The sequence below is a fragment of the Xyrauchen texanus genome, chromosome 2 (genome assembly GCF_025860055.1).
Source record: "Xyrauchen texanus isolate HMW12.3.18 chromosome 2, RBS_HiC_50CHRs, whole genome shotgun sequence".
Lineage (NCBI taxonomy): Eukaryota > Metazoa > Chordata > Actinopteri > Cypriniformes > Catostomidae > Xyrauchen > Xyrauchen texanus.
Genome location: NC_068277.1, coordinates 48,882,050 through 48,896,798, shown reverse-complemented (window position 1 = coordinate 48,896,798; position 14,749 = coordinate 48,882,050). Strand labels below are relative to the sequence as shown.

Genomic DNA, 14,749 nt, shown 5'->3' with positions numbered 1-14,749 from the left:
GGGTCAATTTGTTTGCTTAGGAAACCTGGTTGGAGTCACTCAGCATGCCCTGGATTCAAACTTGCGACTCCTGGGGTGGTAGTCAGCGTCAATACTCGCTGAGATACCCAGGTCCATTATGAGCTATTTTTAAAAGTATCTCTATTAGCTGCTGGAATAAAATCAATAAAATTGGCAACCATGAAAATCTATTACCGTTATATCCCTAATGTAGAAATAAAACTCCAAAAATAAGATAACAATGAATTTAAGTGATCCCAAGACTAGTGATCTACTCGCCATCTGCGCAGATGATTAAATGTACAATCAGTTTATTGGTACCGTACGCGATTTATTTGGTAATAAGAGAATGAAAGAGGGGGCTTCTTGAGAGATAAGACGCAGGCTATCAGTAAATGTAAGACCCTGTACAATAGATGTTACTTCGTGTTGTCTCTTTTGTCTTTACGGATTTTCTGGGATGTGTGTAAATGCGAGCACAGATTACAGGAAAGTTTGGGCAGTGTGAATAAACAAAATCATGCAGCGCCAGAACAGTTTCCTGAATGACTTTTCCAGGATACTTTCCAGGATCTCTGTGTGAAATGGGCTACTCAATGGTGTTCACAGAAGTGCATGGCATTTTAAATATGTTTTTCTGCAGCAAAAGATGGTTTGCTTTTAAATGTATATGTTAAAGTTTGATGCTCTTCTGAGCTAATCATTGTTATTGTGGCAGATAAACATAGCTCTAAAAAAAAGTATAATCTGATTATACAATATTATAGTTCTATAATTAGAAAATTTGCCACTTTAGCTTAGTAACTATATTATTTGTATTGCTTGTCTGTAGTTTAACTACTTCAAATTATGAGAGCTACTGCTTTAAAATAGCTTCTTCAACACTGCCTATAATGATGTGAACTTTAGCATAATGTACAATGTGAAGGACAGAAACATTTGAGCGTATATGCCTCTCTGTTTCAGATTGGGAGCAGAAGTAGTGTTTACTCTCCAGAGAGTAGTGTGAGGAAAACAGGCTCATATATTTATGAAGAGTTCATGCCAACCGATGGGACAGATGTGAAGGTACTAAATAATTGACCCTCTTTCCCCACCAGAGATTGCATTACCCTGTTCATCTTGCTCTGTTTGATATTTTTTTCCCAGTGGAGCAGCAACATTTTATAGACCGACATAAGAACCTTTGGTGTTTTAACTTTGATCTTTTCCACCTTGTTATGGTGTATGTGGAAATGTTTCTGGAAACATTTGTGGCTTTTTTAACTCTCCTTTTAATATCAGATAAGAAACATCATATTATCTTTTGCTTCAGTGCATGTTTGTTTTGTTTCAGGTGTATACAGTTGGGCCAGATTATGCTCATGCAGAGGCACGCAAGTCCCCTGCCCTGGATGGGAAAGTTGAGCGAGACAGTGAAGGCAAAGAAATACGTTACCCGGTCATGCTCACTGCCATGGAGAAACTTGTGGCCCGCAAAGTCTGTCTGGCATTCAAGGTCAGACGATCTGCTCAGGTTTCAATTTCAGTGCCAAATAAAGAGGTTTCTGATTATATGTATTTAAAGGGGCTTTACGATTTACTGCTATTAATTTTCAGGTTGGTTAAAAACATGTCATGTTGATTTTCTTTATAGCAAACAGTGTGTGGATTTGACCTTCTCCGAGCCAATGGCCACTCGTATGTCTGCGATGTCAACGGCTTTAGCTTTGTGAAGAATTCCATGAAATACTATGATGACTGTGCCAAGATTCTAGGGTAAATCAAGCCTTACGATTACCAGATAAGGTCCAAATGTTTATCTTTTAAACAATAATACAGTTGCAAAATACACAATGCTTGAGTTGTTTGTACTGGATGTTCTCTCTTTCAGAAATATTGTGATGAGGGAGCTGGCTCCTCAGTTCCATATTCCCTGGTCCATACCTACAGAAGCAGAGGACATTCCTATTGTCCCCACTACGTCAGGCACCATGTACTTATCACATGACATACTGACTCTTTGCCCTTTGGCTTATTGAATTAGTCTGCATCATTAACCTCTTCAATTCTGGGGCATTTTTGGGCAGCCGCCTGCAATTTTCACACTCAAATTTAAAAGCTCATCATTGACACATACTGTGTACTAATTACCCAAAAATCGGTCATAAAAAAACAAAACAAAAATGCAATTATTCATAAATAATATTGTCAATGTTTACAATCTTATAATGAATAGAATCTTTTTTTTTTTATGTGTCTTAAAAGGTTCTGTTCACTCCCTCCAAAAAGACTTATTTTATTCCATTAGATGGCAGCAAGTACTACAGATAATAAATTTTCCTTTATTACCTTCCATCACAAAATGCAGATCTGAAATGTAGGTGGCGCTCTAATGCATTTTAGCCCTCACAGATGTGTTCGTCCATAGACATTCAGTCTCATTTTCAGTTCATGCACCACCCTCAAGGTTTCATCTAATATCTCTGCCTCTGAGTGGACTAAAAGCTCAAACTATGTCATTAGAAAGCTGGGATCATCCCCTTTGCGATGATGATGTAAATGATCAGTATTCGATAATATATACTGTATTTTCCATGATTTGTTTAGCATGCTTTACTTGCTGGACTGCATATATTTTTCTAGACATCTAAGATATAATATTGGATTATTCACACAAGCAAGCTCACAGACAAGTAAAAAATGGCAAATTTTTTCGAAACATGCCGAAGGTAAAAGCAGATATAAAGTTTTAGCTATTTGGGGCTTATAGCAGCTGTGCATAAAAGAGACGTTTGTCTCTCTCATCAAATTAACTTTGTGATTATTAAGAAAATTCTTAGAAACTGTAGTATTAGGGCAACTAAATAATTGCATACCTGAGAATGAGAGCTTTCATTTGATATATGAGTTGTCTATTTAAGTGTCTATATTTGTCTATTTGTATATATTCATATTCATATTTCTACCACATGACCTCTGATTTGCGACGCGAATGTTTCAAGCCTTATTTTGTTATTTTATGTAACATAAATGCAGACGTGATGGATATCTATGAAAAGTTCAGATTCTAAGCTTTCAAATGATACCACATATGCCTGACTTATGTTTTTGGAGAGTTTAAATTTTTTTATCATAATCTTTGTTTTGTGACATAGCGCCCCTTTTGGACCCTCTGTTGGGTCCGCAGAGTTGAAGATGTTTAATCATAACAGAATTTAGGTTCCATTACAGTTTCCTTACATGAATAATGACTATGCAAGTACAAAGCAAAGTAAGATCACAGATAACTTGCTTGTAGTTTTATATTTGCTAAATACACCAAAGCTACATTGTATTTGCAACACTTACAATGTTCTTGAGATAATACCATAAGTTATATAAGTGACAGCTATTTTATAGATTTCGTTTTTCTTTTTTGGTTTTCTCCGTTAGGATGGAGCTGCGCTGTGTAATCGCTGTGATCCGTCATGGAGATCGTACACCAAAACAGAAGATGAAAATGGAAGTGCGGAATCCCATGTGAGCTCCTTTTATCTACTCATTAAATAATTTAATTGAATAATAATGATCTAAATAGCACAAAATAAAAGTTCTTTCCTGTTTACAGGTTTTTCGAGCTTTTTGAAAAATACGGTGGGTACAAAACGGGCAAACTGAAGCTGAAGAAACCCAAACAACTGCAGGTAACCACATCATAAATTCTGGAATTTATTTTTGTTTTTGTTGACTTTTGTCAGAATTTGACAGCAGGACCAGTCCATATGTGTTGTGCCAAACCCACAGGAAGTATTGGACATTACCAGGACACTCCTGGCAGACATGGGACAGCATACTGACTGTGAGATTGAAGAGAAGAAGTCCAAACTTGAACAACTGAAGACTGTTTTAGAAATGTAAGAGTTTAACTGGGTCATTCTAACTGGCACACTTGTAGTCTCCCTTAGTGGCCTCCTTTCAGTCTTTAGACACATTCTGACATTTTTCCAAAAAAACAGATACATGGCTCTGAGTCTAAGCATGAATTATACAACTTTTTCATAGATAACATTTGATATACCTGTGGCAAATTTACTACTTTAGATGGCAGGCTACCAGGCAATACACAAAAACATGTATTAATTCATAGGCTCAGTTGTTGTGAAAACAGCATTACTTTCAATACATTCATGTTCTTAACTTATTCTCACAATAAAAAGTTAAAAAAGTTAACTTTTAAAAAACCTTTAAAAAAAGTTCTCACAGTTAAAAAAAACAATACTTTAATGTTTCTGGCTTATCAAATGAGATGTCTTCAATATTTCTTAAAGTAGATTCGGTTTGTGGATATTGTACATGAACACTATACACAGTGATATTGCCAACATGCAGTATTTTTAGAATCTAAGTAATAAGAGTCGCCCAACACCACAGTGAAACAGTAATATCACCTGTCACTATCATCTTTATAACCCTTTTGAAGCGTCACTCAGCATTCTGGAATGGCATAGATATAATGGATGGATTTCAGAGCATCTGTTCTAGCAGTTCTTTGTGGCATGTTAGTATCGATGTCAATCAAGAATAATAAGGTGGATGGTAAACTTCTTCAGAGTTTGTAGTGTTCCTGCTAGTCACACTATTCTCTTTTCTGATGTCTCTTTTTTTTTCAGGTATGGCCATTTCTCTGGAATCAACAGGAAAGTTCAGCTAACCTACCTTCCTCGTGGACAGCCCAAAACATCCAGTGAGGAGGAAGGTACAAGAATACATTAACTCATAACCAGATTTTTTCCACTGTGCACTGAGGAAGACAGATTTTACCACTGGATGTTATCTACCCAGAATGAATCACTGTGACACTGCTGGTGCTCAGTGTAAAGCTATGGGCACTGTTCACAAAGCAGCAGCATACGATTGACAGTCCTGTTTTAGAGGGCTAAATTATTTTCTGTTCATTCCCAATTCAGTTAGTTTTGAGATTGAGAACCGAATCTGTAACTGTAGGGATCCCCAAAAATGATTGTTTACCAGAAATTTTTTTTTTTCCTCATTTACTCACCCTCATGTTGTTCCAAATCCATATAACATTCTTTGTTCCATGGGACACAAAAGGAGATGTTATGCAGAACAGAGCATATGAGTGAAGCGGAGTGCTGTGACACTCTGATCAATAACCTGCTCCATGTATGTGCGCTCTCCTCAGCAGCTCACAGCCCAAGCGTACACTCCACTCAAATTCGCTCAAATCCAGCTCCGACATGAAATGTCTCTGTAGTATACTTGTTTCTGGGCACATACACAGGAGGGTGGCTACACTGGCCCGTGCAACTGCCCCTTTGCCCACATGGGCTGAAATATAGGATAAAATATAGGCTAGGCTATAGGCCAACATTATTGAATTATTATTATTAAATGATCAAATGCTTAGTAACATACACATCTGAAATTCTGTGATTGTATTGTTGTGTTTTAGTATATAAAATCTCACTGTTTATTTTGTAATGGTTTACCATGACTGTCAGATAATCGGGTCTACCAGAACTTCCTTATCATTTGTCAATATTTAATCAGTCAATATTTCTCTGTGAGAACATGTCATTAAACATCTTCAAATAATGCCTTGCATTTTTTTCACGTAATAAGAAATACTCAAACCAGCCCACTCCTGCATCCTCCCAATTCCTGTGAAAGAAGGTCACATTCGAAGGGTGCATACAGATTGTCCTACTTGCTTTATTTTGAATTTTTTCTCCCCAATTTGGAATGCTCAATACCCAATGCGCTCTTTAAGTCCTCGTGGTGGCATATTGACTTGCCTCAATCCGGGTGGCCGAGGACAAATCTCAGTTGCCTCCACATTTGAGACCGTCAGTCCATGCATCTTATCACGTGGCTTGTTGAGCCCATTAATGTTGAGAAGTTGCACGTGTGGAGGTCCACGCTATTCTCCACGGCATCCAAGCACAACTCACCACGTGCCCCACCGAGACGGAGAACCACATTATAGCGACCACGAGGAGGTTATCCCATGTGACTCTACACTCCCTAGCAACCGGGCCAATTTGGTTGCTTAGGATACCTGGCTGGAGTCACTCAGCACGCCCTAGATTTGAACTCGTGACTCCTGGGGTGGTAGTCAGAATCAATACTCGCTGAGCTACCCAGGCCCCGTCCTACTTTCTTTTCTGAAACATGACTGCCTCTGTGAGGTGTGTGGCTGACAAATGAGACCTATAGAGCACACAGCCTTCGAAACAAGACACAGGCATTGTGTGAAAGAAAGATGCAGTGAAAGTGAGAGGTGGCCGTGGCTGCCCACAGAAGAAAGTCATATGGGTGTGGAACAACATGAGGGTGAATGACGTTGTATTTTGGCTTTGCTGTACACAACGCATAATTTAACTAAATTTAAACTGACTGATCTCAGTTCAGGAGATTTGGTGCTGTCAGTAAAGGGTTAATCTTTCAACGCACAGTCCTCAGAATGTCATAAAAACAACATGGCACCGACCACAGCAGGAATCTTATTTTAGGGGTAGGTAATGGTAGAGTTATGGCTTTGATTATTTGCTTTACAGCCAGCAAAAGATGTTCAACCAGGAAGTTGTCCAACTTGGCTAAATAATATTGTGTCTGATGTCAATGCTGTGTGTGTGTTGTGTTCAGAGACCCTTAAGGAGAGCCCGTCTATACTTCTGGTGCTGAAGTGGGGGGGGGAGCTGACTCCAGCCGGAAGAGTTCAGGCCGAAGAACTTGGCAGAGCCTTCCGCTGCATGTATCCTGGAGGTCAAGGTAGACTAGCTCCTGTTTCTCAGTCTGTCTCTTCATTCTCTTTATGCTTCATTGCCTGTGCCTAGATGTTCTACTCCTTGGGTTTCTGTAAACTAGAGGAAGAAAGTCCACAAACCTCATGCTTTCAGCTTCACATGATCGATTCTTCCCTAAAGCAACATGCATATAAACATAACACAGATCTGATTCATTAACACGCCTTCAAATTAATGATGTGATACAACATTTTATTATAACTTTCAGAAGTCATTAGCAAACATTATATGAATACTTAAAAGATCAGTAGATAAATAACGATAAAAAATGAATATGTGTATCAGAGTTTAATGCATTTCTGACTGGCTAACCTTTGACTAATGACTAATTAATACAGATTCTTTCTGAATACACCTTAATTAAATATATGTAAAACCTTATATATTATAATATTTTTTCTTGGTGTTATTGATAAACATTATTATTATGAAGTTTTGCCCAGTGTTGGTATTCAAATATTTGGCTGTGTTCTCAGGTTTTAAAACCCAGTGTCTACTCAGCAGACTTATTATTATCCACTTCCCGTTTTCTTGTTTTTTCTTGGTTTTCATTTCCACCTCTTTTCTCTGTACAACAGCATTTTTATGCCATGCTTTTCCACTGAAAATCTCAGCTGTTGCATATATCGCTATGACAATCTGAGGAAATTTCTTATGCAGTAGAAAACAATGTTTTAATCATGTACACTACTTGGCCAAAAGTATATGGACACCACCTTCTAATTAATGGGTTTTGCCCCTTAATGCCAGTGAAGACAAATCTTAATGCTACAGCCTACAATTAAATTCTAGAGAATTGTATGCTTCCAACCTTGTGGTAACAGTTTGGGTAGGGCCCTTTTTGAACACCTTTAAAGGGACAGTTCACCCAAAAAAGTAAATGCACTCATCATTTAGTCACCCTCATGCCATCCCAGATGTGGATGACTTTCTTTTTCTGCTGAACACAAACAAAGATTTTTAGAAGAATATTTTAGCTCTGTAGGTCCATACAATGCAAGTGAATGGTGGCCAGAACTTTGAAGCTACAAAAAGCAAATAAATTCATCATAAAAGTAATTCATAAGACTCCAGTAGTTAAATCCATAACTTCAGAAGTGATATGATAGATGTGGGTGAGAAACAGATCAAAATTGAAGTCCTTTTTATCTCCATTTTCACTTTCACATTCTTCTTTTGTTTTTGGTGATTTGCGTTCTTTTTGCATATCGCCACCTAGTGGGATGGAAGATCATTTTAGTTAGCGTAGTGTGTAATTTAGTTTAAGTTCACCTGTTCATTCTGTGCGGATGTAAATTGAAATATTACATATTTGTTGTGATTTATAGTTGTGACTGATCTATAAATAGGATATATTTGAGTGAGGTAATAACCCGTTTTAAAGTGCGTTCAACTCCCCAACATGCTGGATTATTGGATTAGATCAAACCATATCTAATTTCTTCTATAAATAGATGTTTCTCTAGACGTCTTCTAGATTTCTGTTAATATCTTGCAGTATAGTTTTGTTCTCATTATATTTCCATCAGCAGTATGCTTAAATAAAAATGTTTAATTATCGTCATGATGCATCTTTTAAAAAAAATTATCTAATTGGAGCAAATTTCAAAGGTAAGTAGAATGAGAACATTTTACTTAACATTTTGAAGCTGGTGTACCCTGCTTGCACCAGGCTTGAATAATTAATGAGCTTGAATGTTTTCAGTTTGCAAGTTTATTCACACCGTTTTTATTCTTGTTACGTTTTGTAACTCCTGGTTTTGTGAAGTCTGAAGTAAAGTTTCTACTCAAAATGACCCATTCATGACCAAAAATGTTAACTGTTGCTTGTGTTTTGTCTGCGTGCTCAGCTCTGTATCTTGTCTCTAATGCCAGTAGCCAAAGGTGATGTTGTCTAATAAAATACATAACATCCATTACACTTTCCTAGGCTTCCATATGTCATGTGGAACATTATTATAAAAGGAAATTATTTTAAGGAAAGTTCAAAATGTGAAATGTTCTAATAAAATGTACTTTTCAAGTTTATTTAAAGGTGCACTCACAAAGTAACTTTTGTCTTTGTGTCATCTTGGACTTACCCTGACACCTAGCGGTTACATTTTAATTTATAGTCACATTTACTTACTTTAAGAAATATTATGTCATGAAGTAGATTTAACGTAATTTTATACCATTAAAATGTACTTTAAAAAACTGTGCAAAAAATAAAAACGAATAAAAATTAATTAAAGTTCATCTTCACTGTAGAACAGCACAATTCAACAATGTTCAGCCTGATGATGGGAATGAACTGTAATAGGGTTGTTTATACTAGTCGAGAATGATTCGCTAGAGTCAAGACTAATGCGTAGATAAAATCTTTGTGTATATATTTCTGGGAGAAAATATGCATGTGTATGAATGTTATGTTCTTGTCTACTTATAGGGGATTACGCTGGCTTTCCAGGCTGCGGCCTTCTCAGACTACACAGCACTTACAGGCATGACCTCAAGATCTACGCCTCTGATGAGGGCCGGGTGCAAATGACTGCTGCTGCCTTTGCTAAGGTCCTTAGCCATGCAAATATGGGGCACCAAGTAAACAAATATGCAGAGTTTTCAAAGGCTGTTACTTAGCTGGTGTTTGTTGTCTGCTTGGCAGGGTCTCTTGGCACTGGAAGGGGAACTGACACCCATCCTGGTCCAGATGGTGAAGAGTGCAAATATGAATGGCTTGCTGGATAATGACATTGAATCCCTCAGTGGCTGCCAGCAAAGGGTTAAGGCCAGACTGCATGGGATCATGCAGAAAGATGAAGCCTTCACAGAGGAAGACTTTGACAGGGTAAATCAGAGAATCGGGCGACTTTTGAACTAAAGGGTGAATTTCAGCCCTGCTGTGACTTTTTGTATCTTTATGTAAAACATCTGTGTCCACTTTTTCACCCATCTCTTGTGTTTCTCCAGCTGGCTCCAACATGCAGCAGTTCACTAGTGAACTCTATGAATGTCGTGGAGAATCCAGTGAGCACGTGTGATAATGTTTACACCCTCATCCAGAGCCTCACCTCACAGATCCGCAAAAGACTCGAAGACCCCAAATCAGCAGGTGATTGTACTGAGCTCACATCTATGGAAACACTTTAGCAACCATGACAACAATTTTTCAATGTGTCCCACATAATAGAAACTCACAGAAAGAATACATTTAAGACCCCTTGAAATGGCTTGATGAGTGCAGTTTTCTTTTCTGTGATGATGTATATCCTATTGAAATGGCCATGAACCATGATTTAGTCACAGCTGATATTAGGGTTTGGGACAGCAGATCGGATGTTCAAACCATCTTGGAGAATTCACCACAGTTCTTCTAACTATTTCAGCTGCCTCAGTTACTTCTGTCTCTTTATGTAATCTCAGACTGACATGATGTTCAGTGGGGGGATCTGTGGGGACCATGACATCTGTTGCAGAGCTCCCTGTTCTTCTATTGTAATCTTTTCTATTTGCAAAAGTAATGTTTGGGAGTCTAACATTTATTTTTCCTATTGACACACTAAAGCTGAAGATATAAATAACCATCTTAAGACAAATGCTTTTGTGAAACATCTTATATGCCTAAGACTTTTACACAGTACTGTTGATGTTTTTAAAACCTAGTATATGGGGGGACGTCTTTGAAAAAAAGCTTCCTGAATATTGAATCCAAAGCCAAGTACAGTAAGTCAAGGTCAATTTGATATTTTGCTCTCTCAGACTTACAACTGTACCACAGCGAGTCACTGGAGATGATGTTGCAGCGCTGGTCCAAATTGGAAAGAGACTTCCGCATGAAGAGCGGTCGCTATGACATCAGCAAGATTCCTGACATTTATGACTGTGTCAAGTATGACGTGCAGCACAACAGCTCTCTTGGCTTGGAGGACACAGTAGAACTCTTCAAGCTCTCTCGAGCACTAGCTGACATTGTTATACCACAGGTGTGTGAGGAACCTTTTTAGAAACATGCACCTTTAGCATGTCCTCCAGGTTAAAGGGATAGTACACTCAAAAATGAAAACTCTCATCATTTACTCACCTTCATGTCATCCCAGATGTTTATAACTAACAATCTTCCGCAGAACACAAACCAAGATTTTTAGAATAGTATTTCAATTTGAAGCTCCAAAAAGGCAGCATAAAGGTAATCCATACGACTCTAGTGGTTTAATCCATGTCTTCTGAAACGATCCAATTGGTTTTGGGTGAGAACAGACCAAAATTGAACTTTTTCACTGTAGAGCTTGCCAGTGCAGTCTCAAGGCATGACCATGATTTCAAGCTTGATTACATTTCCTAGTGCTTGATGCATGCATAGAGCACTAAGTAGTGTAATGTGCCTTTTTGGAGTTTCAAAGTTTTGATCACTATTTACTTGCTTTGTATGGACCTACAGAGCAGAAATATTCTTCTAAAAATCTTTGTGTTCAACAGAAGAATTTGGGATGGCATGAGGGTGAGAAATCGATGAGAGAATTTTCATCTTTGTTTGAAATATCACTTTTAATATCTTGACTATTTGTTTTGTAGCTAATACCATTGGCAGCAGCCATTGTAAGTAAAGTATTCTTGACACATTTCAATTAACAGGAGCATTTCACAAGTGTTATTCTCTCGTGCCTGTGAATGTTCAGCTAAGCCTTTGCCATAGCAGGATTTGTAATTTTGGCTCCTGCAAACCAGGTTGAGTCAGTACTGCCAGTACTATGTAGAAAACTGGTATTGTTACACTTGTATTCATTTGGTATTGAAAAACCAGAACTTTTGACAACCCTATATGGGAATACTTAATGCTTGAAATAATACAATTATGTTTGAATGTGAAAATAGATAAGTTGTTTTTGTCTTATCAGTTTAAAAAGCATAATGTTTTTACCAAGTATGCTACACAAAGCCAGGATCTGAAATTGGTCCGCTGTTCAGGTTTATGCTGATTACATTTTCAGGAGTATGGCATTAATAAGGTGGAGAAGCTGGACATTGCCTATGCCTACTGTCTGCCTTTAGTGAAGAAGATTCAGCTGGACTTACAGAGAACACATGAGGACGAGTCTGTAAACAAGCTGCATCCACTGTGAGATTCTCTCGCTCTTCTGTCCCTCTTTTGTCCTTTTTTAATGTTCTCTTTCCTACTAATTGTAAGAGCTCATACATGTTTCTTCTTATTGTGTACCAGATATTCACGTGGAGTCCTGTCACCAGGCAGGCATGTCCGAACTCGCCTATATTTCACTAGTGAGAGTCATGTCCACTCCCTTCTTAGCATCTTCCGTTATGGTGGCCTGTTGGATGTAAGTATTATAGCATATTAAGACTGGTTTCACACTTCTCCAACAAACTTTTCTTAAAGGAATAGTTCCCCAATAATGAATATTCTCTCATCATTTACTGACCCTCATGCCATCCCGGATGTGTATGACTTTCTTTCTTCTGCTGAACACAAACAAAGATTTCTAGAAGAATATTTCAGCTGTGTAGGTCCATACAACATAAGTGAATGGGTGCCAACATTTTAAAGGTCCAAAAATCAAAAAGACAGCCTATAAGTAATCCTTAATGTAAATAATATGTTGGTTTGGGTGAGAAACGGATCAGTCTTTTTTTTTTTTTTACTATAAATACTCCTCTCTGTCCAGTAGGTGGTGATATGCATGTAGCATTCGAATTGCCAAAAACAAAAGAAGAATGTGAATGTGAAAGTGAAAGTGGGGATTGATCGTAAAAAAGTACTTAATTATTGACCTGTTTCTCACGCACACCTATCATATCAATTCTGAAGATACTGATTTACTGATGGATTACTTTTCTGCTGCTTTTATGTGGTTTTTGGAGTGTCAGAATGTTGGTATCCATTTACTTGAATTGTGAGGACATATATATATATAGCTCACTAGGTTTTAAGACCAAGCCATAGATTTAAATCTTTTGATGCTGATATGTCTCCTGATTTTGCTGCAGGAGGAGAAGGACCAACAGTGGAAGAGAGCCATGGATTATCTGGGTGCAGTGTCTGAGCTCAACTACATGACCCAGATAGTCATTATGCTCTATGAAGATAACAATAAGGTACATCCTGTTCTCATTCTCTGCTCAGCTCCTCTGAGACAAAGTGTAAACATTAGCAAACTGTCATAACAGAGCAGGTACATGTTTTATGGGGATCTGTGTAAGCTCAACAGAGTCCTTGGGGAAATTGTGACTGTTGTGACATTGTGTTAACTCAGAACCCATCCTCTGAAGAGCGCTTCCATGTGGAACTGCATTTCAGCCCTGGTGTTAAAGTATCTGAGGAGGAGAGTGCTCCAATGGGTTTTGGCTTCCGACCAGCCTCTGCTGAAGTAAACAAAGATTCCTTTGTTTAATTTTCTCATCACTTATTGGATTAGATTATTTCTCGACTCATAATATCTAGGTTTTTTTGCTCAAGTTTGTTTGTGTCTCTGCTGGCATTTTGGTTGGCTTGTGTTTGGCATAGAATGATCAGAAGCAAACAGACCCTGGTAGTTTAGAGAACCTCGCACGAGATGAACCTGATCAGGCCTTGCCCCTGTCTGAGACCATTAGCACCCAGAGGAAATCCCCTCTGTTCCGGAATCGCAAGACTGGCTCGATGGAGGTATCACAGAGTATCACATATAGTTTGCTTTGCATGTACTACAATGCATTACGTATAGTTCATTCTGTCTTCATTTACTGACCCTCATATCGTTCCAAATCCGTATTACCTTCCTTTTTTTTGTAGAACACAAAATGCATATTTTCAAAGAATACCCTGGCCATTCTTTTACATGCAATGAAAAATGTGGTGAATGAGAATAAAAGTATAGTAAAAGTTGTCTGTACTACTTGTGTACTGTATTCCAAGTCTTCAGAAGCCATAAGATATATTTGTGTGACAAATAGATTTAAATTTAAGTTGTTATTTGCTGATAATCTTCCCCTCTAGTGGGCTATTAACTGCTACATCTGGATCATGAAGTCAGTTAGTGATCATGCAGACTGTTTTTGTGAACTGGATGGAGATCTGACTCAATAGAGCAAGTTGTTCAACTTGCCTCTCTGCACTGGTAAATATTATTAATAATAAATTGAACAATGTCCAAGGAGACATTGGGCAGATGTCAAGTGTATAATGACTTAAATTTGGTGGTGTTCATCACTAGGACTGGCTAGATATATTGTATAGATTTTCCGATGAATCGCGATCTTTGTTTGAACTATGTAGATACTGATTCACATATCCCAAGATCGATATTTTACTCTTTGCACAACTTTCTACAATGCAAGTAAATCACTCACATATGCAACCTAATTTCACGCTATGTGACTATAAATGTCTAAGATTAGCCACTGGCTGGTAAATGTTCAGATTTCACTCACCAGTGATTGAGTAGAATAGTGGCAAAAAAAGTTCAGTGAAAAGATCCTTTCACTGCATGTTAAGATTAAAAGTTTGGTTTGACTTGTTCGTGTGTCCAAAGACGAGATCCACGGATCCATGTGTCATTATAAAATATCCTTTCTGTTCTTCACAATCAGTTGTTGATTAAAAACAATAAAAAAAACATTTAGTTCTTATCACACATAGTACAGAAGTGCAAAAACAAAAAACAGTGTGCATCCTCTCCCGTTAATATGGGCCCATTGGCTGATGCCGGTAGTCTTAAAGAGACAGCACAGATTTAGGACATATTCTACATATCAATATAAATACTTGTAAATAGATACAAATTATGCATGTAAACCATAAATATGTAACAAAAAAATATATATATATATGCAGTGTAATATATGCCATTTCAAGATGTTTATTGATGGAATACATTGATGTTTTCCAGCTAAAATGTGACCATTATGATGAAAACCAAATAAAATGTAGTTTGTGAAATTTATATTTTCGAATTGTACCTAGAAGGTCCCTTTAAGGACATAAAGGACCT

At 37.7% G+C, this 14,749-nt stretch overlaps 1 protein-coding gene across 6 annotated transcripts in view; it reads left to right on the top strand.

Annotated features, from left to right (window-relative positions):
• Window positions 1-14,749, top strand: part of LOC127657372 (inositol hexakisphosphate and diphosphoinositol-pentakisphosphate kinase 1-like) — a 49,245-nt gene that overhangs the window by 17,253 nt on the left and 17,243 nt on the right. For 4 of the 6 annotated variants that reach the window (XM_052146129.1, XM_052146144.1, XM_052146168.1 and 1 more), the window contains exons 7-24: window positions 967-1,068; window positions 1,337-1,498; window positions 1,637-1,758; window positions 1,874-1,975; window positions 3,415-3,501; window positions 3,590-3,665; window positions 3,766-3,875; window positions 4,632-4,717; window positions 6,628-6,753; window positions 9,217-9,338; window positions 9,433-9,615; window positions 9,738-9,879; window positions 10,527-10,750; window positions 11,756-11,883; window positions 11,986-12,100; window positions 12,768-12,875; window positions 13,034-13,147; window positions 13,285-13,425. In XM_052146129.1, coding sequence (XP_052002089.1) covers window positions 967-1,068; window positions 1,337-1,498; window positions 1,637-1,758; window positions 1,874-1,975; window positions 3,415-3,501; window positions 3,590-3,665; window positions 3,766-3,875; window positions 4,632-4,717; window positions 6,628-6,753; window positions 9,217-9,338; window positions 9,433-9,615; window positions 9,738-9,879; window positions 10,527-10,750; window positions 11,756-11,883; window positions 11,986-12,100; window positions 12,768-12,875; window positions 13,034-13,147; window positions 13,285-13,425 — 2,250 coding nt within the window. Of the gene's footprint in view, window positions 1-966; window positions 1,069-1,336; window positions 1,499-1,636; window positions 1,759-1,873; window positions 1,976-3,414; window positions 3,502-3,589; window positions 3,666-3,738; window positions 3,876-4,631; window positions 4,718-6,627; window positions 6,754-9,216; window positions 9,339-9,432; window positions 9,616-9,737; window positions 9,880-10,526; window positions 10,751-11,755; window positions 11,884-11,985; window positions 12,101-12,767; window positions 12,876-13,033; window positions 13,148-13,284; window positions 13,426-14,749 lie in introns of all 6 variants that reach the window. The other 2 variants (XM_052146153.1, XM_052146137.1) reach the window with 1 other exon arrangement.